This window comes from Prosopis cineraria, unplaced genomic scaffold (assembly GCF_029017545.1).
Source record: "Prosopis cineraria cultivar Desert tree isolate PC_DT_omini unplaced genomic scaffold, ASM2901754v1 PC1190, whole genome shotgun sequence".
Taxonomy (NCBI): domain Eukaryota; kingdom Viridiplantae; phylum Streptophyta; class Magnoliopsida; order Fabales; family Fabaceae; genus Prosopis; species Prosopis cineraria.
In genome coordinates, this window is record NW_026556515.1 from 1,803 (window position 1) to 10,228 (window position 8,426).

General features: G+C 29.5%; 1 protein-coding gene across 1 annotated transcript; it reads right to left on the reverse strand.

Moving 5' to 3' along the window:
• Positions 1–779: 779 nt before the first annotated feature.
• LOC129299524 (terpene synthase 10-like) lies at positions 780–5,448 on the reverse strand. The gene is made up of 6 exons (XM_054938002.1): positions 5,188–5,448; positions 4,329–4,593; positions 3,023–3,392; positions 2,097–2,315; positions 1,892–2,030; positions 780–1,385 (listed from the first exon to the last, which is right to left on the reverse strand). Exons 1-6 carry the CDS (start codon positions 5,446–5,448, stop codon positions 807–809), a joined length of 1,833 nt encoding a protein of 610 aa, XP_054793977.1. The 3' UTR covers positions 780–806.
• Between the last annotated feature and the right edge of the window lie 2,978 nt (positions 5,449–8,426).

Consider the following 8,426-nt stretch of genomic DNA (forward strand, 5'->3'; position numbering starts at 1 on the left):
ATTAATATACATAGTTTTGAATTTCATTTAAACCTATGAGGATATTTCAATTAATGTTGTTCTTTAAATAAACACATCGCCAAAATTTCAAATTATTTGAGTTATTCTTCAGTTGCCATATATCAACAGTAAACAAAATGATATATTTTCTTATTGGAGATCTTGATCTTCATATTCTTGAAGGTTTTGTCATTATGTTAATGTATATGATCTGCCAATTAACAAACACATTTATCTTGATTTTGTTATTATCAAAACATATGGTTTAACACCACATGTATACGACATGATCTATTTATCTAATAAAGGAAAGGGACAAATGAAGAAAATTATTTGAAGTCAAATCAAACTTAGTGCACTATCTACTATATTTTAATTATTGGCTAAAATTAAGTCAGGTTTAATGGGAAAATGACCAATAATGAAAACGTAATGAGTCTTGTAGATTCTAAATTCTGATAACCAAATCAGCCCTTATCGTTTAGTTATAGGATACTAGGGTAAAAAAAAAAAAGATCTAAGGCTTAGCTCAGGCAATAAGAATGCAGTGGGGTGTGAGTAGAGGTAAATAATTCAAACTCTCATAATGTATCAAAAAGAAAATATACCAGGTGAAAAAAAATAATGATTTAAATAGCGCATGTTATATTATAAGAAACATGACAATAGGAAATACACACACACTAAGTTAAAGCATGATTATATTCCTCAAGTTCAAATCTCCTTCTCATTCAATATCATCATTCTAACTTGCTCATTGCAGCTACAAATGTATTATAAAGACTATAAATGCAAAAGAAACAAAATCAATAATTTGTTGATATAATAGGAATAGGATGACCAAGCAACGAGATCATACGAAGGTTAATATGAGAATCTTCACCATGACCATCTCCATGTTGGTACATATATTGAGCCATTCTTGCAAGGTTCATAGCAATTTCCGTGAAACTTGGAGAGAATGCAGAGTCATGCACTGCTTCATTCACCTTCTTCCATGTTTGGCACATCAAAGTGTGGACATACTCATAAGCCTCTTCTTCAGAAGTTCCAGTTTCATTCATGTAGCATTTTAGTGACTTAGGAACATCATCATCATCACGATTACCACCAATCTTGTACGATGCAAGATCATTAGCAAGTCGTACAATAGTTGAAGAAAACCGAATGATGTTATTGGGATATTCTTGTTGATCTTGTAAATATTGCAAGTCTTGGGGTCTAATAACTGAATAATCATGATGAATCAAAAAGTAACCTTGAACAAGAGCCACTGGTCCTCCCACTGAAATCCATGAATTTTCTAAATATTCTTGCATGCTTGGCACGTGACCATTGTAGTACCACTTGGCCTCTATCAAATAAGATTGACAGAGGTCACCCCACTAGAAAACAAGTAAACATAACATCACACTACATTATATTAGAAAATGTTTAATGGTGTGTTTAAATTAATAAGAGTTTGGATTTAGATTTAGATTTAGATCCAATCCCTCATTTGGATACACAAATATTTATTGATTTGGGATTTTAAATTTTTTCTATGCTCTAGTCATTATCTAAAATTTTAATCACTTTAAACATCTCATTTTCTTAGTATTTTTATATTGATACCTGTATGACTTTTGTGTATTTTGTTATCTCTCATTGATTGAAGAACATAGGTGAACTCATCAATTATAATTTTTATTCTTGTTTCAAATCTCCACAATTTATCTCTCTTTTTCATTTGCATTTTTTTTTAAAATATCCAAACAAAGAATTTTAAATACATAAATTTTAATATAAGATTTGAAATGCGCATCCAACTTCAACAATACAAATGCTACCTAAGATTTAATTAGAATCCTATATATGAACATGATTGAAACAAATATTGAATAGATATTACCGCTTTCTTGAGGAAAGGATTGATGTTGAAGCCTGTGTGTTTGAGGATGGCAAAAGCTACCTCATTGACAGAGTTATACAGTGCAAGAAAGCATATTTTCATATAACTTGGAAGAATGTCCATTGCATGTAGATCCCATCTACAATAAACAAAATATATTAATACATTATACATTGGCATGTACAAATTAATTAAGAATGCTAACCTGTGAACAACATGAGTGAAGAGTTCAAGTTCTTGCAATGTTCCATAAGCATCATAAATATCGTCAATTATGGTTATGAAGGAAGTGATCTTAGTCATCTCTCTTCTAAAATATGAAAGCTCAGGTTGGGAAGCCATTCCCAAACCCCAAAAGAAATTTTCTGTGGGCATGTCCCTTGCAAAGGTCAGCTTTCCTCCAAGTCCCACTTCTTTCCACCACCTTCATTTTTTAATTTATACACAAGACAAAGCACCAAACTATCAATATTTGTTTTTAAAAAACAAAGCTTATAGATGATAATAGACCTCTTGGAGTCATTCAAACATGTCATTATGCAGTCTTAAATTTTTTTTTTTTTTGGGAAACATGGTTTTAGTCCCTAAAGTATTTGCCTATGTCAACGTTGTCACTGTAGTTTTTCATTAAGGAATCAATATTGAAATTTTAGTCAACTATGGTTAATAGTCCCTATTGTTACCAAACATCAATGACACATCTTTGCCATATTACCAAACATGTTATCTTTATGAACTTTAATCAAAGAACTATAATTCTCGTGATTGAATCCTCGATAAAAAAGCTGTGAAGACCTTGACGAAAATTAGCTAGAACTATGGGGACTGAAAACTATTAGATATCTAGAACCATACAATTAAGTAAAGTAGCACAGAACATAGAAATATAAAAAAAAATAAAAAATAAACACCACACAAATGCATGGGGTGGTAATGGTAGTAGTGGTCATGGTTGTGGTAGTGGTCGGTAATCGTGGAGGTAGTCCCGGTTGTTGGTGGTCGTTGTGGTCATATAGCTCAAGTGGATGTGAGCAATATGACTTCCGTTAGATTTATTATATATATATATATATATATATATATAATTTGGCCAAAAGAAAAGGACATTTTAGATTTGTTTCCTTTACGCACCTTGATGTGTATTTTAAGTCCTGTTGATGGGTGACTTGGACTAAATTGAAATCCAAACGAGCAAATTTAAGCAATGAAAGGTTCACATCATTCCTTCTTTGGTATAAGTCAATGAACCATGGGGCCTCAAGTCTTGGTATCCTCCAGTGTAGGGGAAGCTCTAGTGCATGACTTATCATTATTGACATCTCACTGTCTTGCTGGTTCTCCTTCAGAAATTGTTTCAAATGAATACTGCAAAAATCTCTTGCTTCCTCAAGTATAGTTTCACCTTCCATTGAATGAAACGATGCTTCATACAATGATAGTATCCCCTTGATATCATCCCAGACAAAATTCCTTTTGTCATCCTGAAAACTTTTGAAAACATCTGGAAGACAAATGCATGATACGACATGTTATGAAATTATTGATTAGTCAAAACTAAAAATCAGTAGTACATTTTCATTTAGTATCGTTTTTTCTCCGTTGGAGCTGCAATGTATATGTTGCAAGGAGAGATATATTATATATGTCTGGTTTACTGTTTGTCAAAAGTTTATTTATCAAAAATCCACATGCCAAAAGTTAGTTATTATAACAAAAAAAAATAGTATACTTTGGATACATTTTATTAAAAAAAATAAAATGAAATTATTTAGAAAGTGACTCAGACCAACTTTGACCATTGAAAATTAAGGCTATATATCAAACTGACGTTTGGGTCCCGAAAGTTAACTGGGATCAAAAAAATCTTGTTTGTATAAAAGTTGTAGGAAAATATCTTTTGACTCAAATTAATTAAGGTTAGGATAGAAATTAATATATTTTTTTGGCTTTTGGCTTTTGGTTCCGGTACCTATTTATCAAAACATAAATCACATCAAGAAATAAAGTATCTAAAAATTAAAAATATACAGTAACTTTAGTTTGCAAAGATCAGTTTATATATGAAAACTTAAGTTTTGCAAATTTAATCGATACACACCAACTTAAAGTTGAATAAAAATAAAAGTAACCCAGATTAGCTTTTTGGTGAATGGAAACATTGCAAACAAACATTATCTGGAGTGAAAAAAAATAATTACCCAAAAAGTTTTAGCTGGCTTTTGAAAGTTTCCCAAAATTATCGTAACTAAATATGCCAAAGGCATATGGGTTGGATAGATATGTCAAGTAGGGTTCATCACCCCCGTGGGCTAATTAAGAAGAAGCGCTTCCTCAAGTCTTTTTTTTTTTTTTTTTAGTGTATACACCTTTCATTACTTTATATCACTGTGCTACAAACAAAAAATAAAAAAAAATTACAGTCTAATTCAGAACATACCAGATGACACATCATATCCATGTTGCCTTAAGATTCTGAACTGAAGAGCACTTCTGTGCAAGTTATTCTTGGTTTTTAACATGTGTTTACTTTTGGCAATCACATGTTGCAATATGTTTCTTATTTCAATGACGAAATGGTCAGACACTCCCAGCTTTTGCAACAAGTCGATGAATTCAAGTTTCTCCAAATCATTTGTGAGTTGGGAAATCATCATTCTAACTTGCTCCCTCAGCCCATCTCTTTCTTCTACATATGATTCTTTCTACATAACAAAACATATTACATTATCCTCGTAAGCTTGGAATATTGAAATAACACACACACACACAAGATTAAAGGGCATTTTTGCCCTACAATTATTTATTCAAAAACGTCTGATATTTAAATTTTCATATAATGTAATTTTCCTTCACCTTGTAAAAATGATGATTAGATACCCTATCATCAAAAATTAAAGTTAACTTTAACTATTAGTTAACCTAAAAAAATTTCGAAAAAAACCTAAAAATTGCAAAAAAAAACTAAAAAAGGACCTCATTGATATTAATTTTTTATAAGGTACTTATCTATAATTTTATGGGTCATTTTTTTTATAATTTTTGAGATTCTTTTTTGAAATTGTTTTGGGTCAATTCAAGGTTAAAATTAATTTTTTTTACTCATAGAGTACCAAATGTATTATTTTTAAAAGTTGAAAGAGTAAATTGTACCACATAAAAGTTTAGAAAACCAAGTGTCTTTAAGTGAATAGTTGAAGGGTAAAAATATCCTTTAACTGACTGACATACATACATACATATATAAGAAAACATAAGTGAAGGAAAAGAAAAGATTATTAGAAAGAATAAATATGTACCCCATATTCACTTGAGATTGACTGGATACGTTCATAACGCCAGCTTGAAGGTTGATAGTTTGCAGATCGGCAAAGAGTATTACAATGAACGCTGAACACTGATTGTTTTTTTTTTGTGGTGGAGAGAGCATTTTGCAGAAACAAAATGGTTTTAGACTGGGAATGATAATAGCCATTATTAGCACTTGGTCTCAGACCAAAACCTTTAGAGCTGCTGTGGATTTCATCAAAAGCGCAAGAGTTATATATACATAAACGCATAACATGATTTATATATTTTTTATTTTTTAAGTCGAAGAAGTTGGTATAAGTCATAAAAAACAAAAGAAAAGAAAAGAAAAACGTGCAATCAGTGTTTATAAAAAGGGGAATAAAACGATGAGATTCCTTAGTATGACGTATTCACTATTTTGTCGACGTTAATAGTGGATACACATGCACTGGGTTCTGCATATCATGTGGAGAATTAATTAAATTGAGTTCCCACTATTAATTAAGCATTATATTATATATATATATGAAAATATAATATAATCATACAGATGAAAAGTAATGAAAGGGGAGTCACATCAAGCTCAAAAAAGATAATCAAATTAACCAAAATAACCAAAAAAGAGCACACGTGATGCATCATTGCAAGTTGTGGGGAAAGGAGAATCCAAATTAAATGTCCCAAAATGCTTATACTTTCAATAATTTGGGTCTGGCCTCTTTCCCTATCACCTTCCTCTTCCCCATTCCTTCCCTTCATGTCTTCTTCCCCTACTTCAATAACACATCATTTTTCAATGTACTCAAACACATTCATCTTCATGAGATCTCGTGTTTAAGAGTACGATAAAGGTGAACAAGTCATTAAAACTCATAATTATGATAGTGTTTGAGAGTTTTTTTTTTTAATGGAATAAAATGGATTGGAATAGCTAAAAGTATTATATCATTGCTTGTGAAAACTTTTTTTTTAAAAAAATGGAATGGTTTAAGGTGACATTTCGTGCCATTCTTAACTATTCTAAACTAATTTTTTTTACGCCCCATTTAGAGAGTCGATAATGGAATGACATAATATGATTGACGTTGTTACACAATTACTTTCATCCTCCTTCCCCCATCTCACTTTTTCATTTTCTTCTACTCTAAAATTGAGCCTAACGCACACTTCCATCTCTTTATATCAATTTGTTTTCCCTCCTTTTATTTTTCTTTTTTAGTTTTTTTTATGGTATTTTATAGTCAACAACTATAAGACTAATCTCCCGTTTATCTTCATATATAGTGCAATTAAATGGCATGGGTAGTTTATCTTCATAGTTCTATATCTTCTTTTGTTTCCTCTAAAATCACTCTAATTATCATTTTTTTTTATGAAAAATATAGAAGTTCAACTATAAAACCACCTTACTCAAAAAAGCTACCAGGAAAAAGGGTATCAAAACCGTGCCCTGGACACGCCACATGGGCACCTATAAACTTATAGCAAATTATTCGGAGTCATCATATTCATATAGCAAGTGTGTGCTGTCTTTATCTTTATCTATATATGGATTGGAGTCAAAGAAAGCATGCTAAATGACATGTGTCAATTATCATCATCATCATCATCATAATTATTTGGAGAAAATTAATTTCTGTCCTTCTAGTTTTTTTATTTTAAATTTGGTCCCTTTAGTTTATTTTGTTTTAATTAAAGCCCCATAGTTTGATCAATTAAATACAGTAATCCCTATGGATTAAAATCCTTGAGTCTTTTCTTTTGAAAAAATAAAATTAAGAACTTTTATTTTTTAATTAAAAGATTATATAAATTTTAAATTAATTACATATTTTTTTATAACTTAAAATTTATATAATTAGGTTATTTTTTCTAAATAACTTATATAGATATATATATATATATAATTTTCATTAAAAATTAATAAAAAATGTAAACATTATATAAAATCAAATTTTCGTTTTACTTTTTCAGTTAAAAGTATTAAATTAATTTTTTTTACAAATTTTAAAAGTGTTTTTGTTTTGAAAAAGTTAATCATTCATTAATAATGTTAATATTCAAAGACTAATATATTTAGCCAATTAAATTATAAGAGCTTGATTAAAACAACATAAATTACAGGGACTTAATTTAATATCAATGAAAACTAGAAGGACCCGCAAATTAATTTTCCATCATCATTATTATGATTTGGTTATCCAAGACATCTCCACAACTAACAATAGTAAGATTAATCACTCAAAAAATATGAGCACTATTTAAAAGATTATTCTCTCCCAAATGTTGTTTTTTCACACTCTCTCTGGTCCTATTTATAGGGCAGAGAGAGAAGAATTTTTTTAATTCTATTTATAAGTTATGTCATTAAATTATAATCAAAAATTTTCTCTTTTACCCTCCATTAAATGTTAGAAAGAGAAAATATATTATTGAAATATGTATATTTAATAAGGGTAAAGTTGAGAACTTATTAAATTTTAAGACAAAGTTAATGAGTTCTAAAGTTTTTCCTTAGTACTGGTGAAATATATTAGAAGTGACCTATAAATAAAATAAGAGGAATAATGGTTTGGGTTCTTAACATTATTCCAAGTTTGATTCTTAAAAGTGTGTATTCCTCTAATCCTATTTATAAGTCATTTTTAACATATTTTACTAATATCAAGGAAAACCTTAAAACTTATTAAGTCTGTCTTAAAATTTAATAAGTTCTCAACTTTACTCCTATTAAATATACATATTTTAATAATATATTTTCTCTCTCTAATATTCAATGGAAACTAAAATAAAAAATTTATGATAAAAATTTAATGATGTGACTTATAAATAGAATCAAAAAACTCTCTTTCTATCCTATAAATAAGATCAAAGGGAGTATCATGTATGTGTGACACCAACTTCTTGTTGTTGTTGTTGTTGACAAAGAAGAAATTAGTTGTGCAATTTTAATATTATATAGCTTTATATTGAAAAAAATTAATTTTTTACCCCTCAAGTTTTAACTTGACTAACCATAGCCCTTTAGCTATGATTTGATATGACACGGTCCTCAAAGTTTCAGAGACATCTAAAATTTCAATCTCTATCATAAGTGAAAGTTTATTATCCTTTATGAGTGATATGACATGGCACAAATTGTCTGCCAACTCAACTGCATGTCAAACTTCACATCAAAATTGAAAATTACAAAGTAAAACGTGTTTTTGGAGATCAAAGACATAAGAGAGCATGAGTGAGAATGGAG

Excerpts from the sequence above, each read along its gene's own strand:
- LOC129299524 (XM_054938002.1), bottom strand. The coding sequence starts at position 5,448 with ATGCGTTTATGTATATATAACTCTTGCGCTTTTGATGAAATCCACAGC. Across the intron at positions 3,393-4,328 it reads TGGATATGATGTGTCATCTG|ATGTTTTCAAAAGTTTTCAG; the intron begins GTATGTTCTGAA and ends TTTGTCTTCCAG. Across the intron at positions 1,386-1,891 it reads ATCCTTTCCTCAAGAAAGCG|TGGGGTGACCTCTGTCAATC; the intron begins GTAATATCTATT and ends CTTGTTTTCTAG.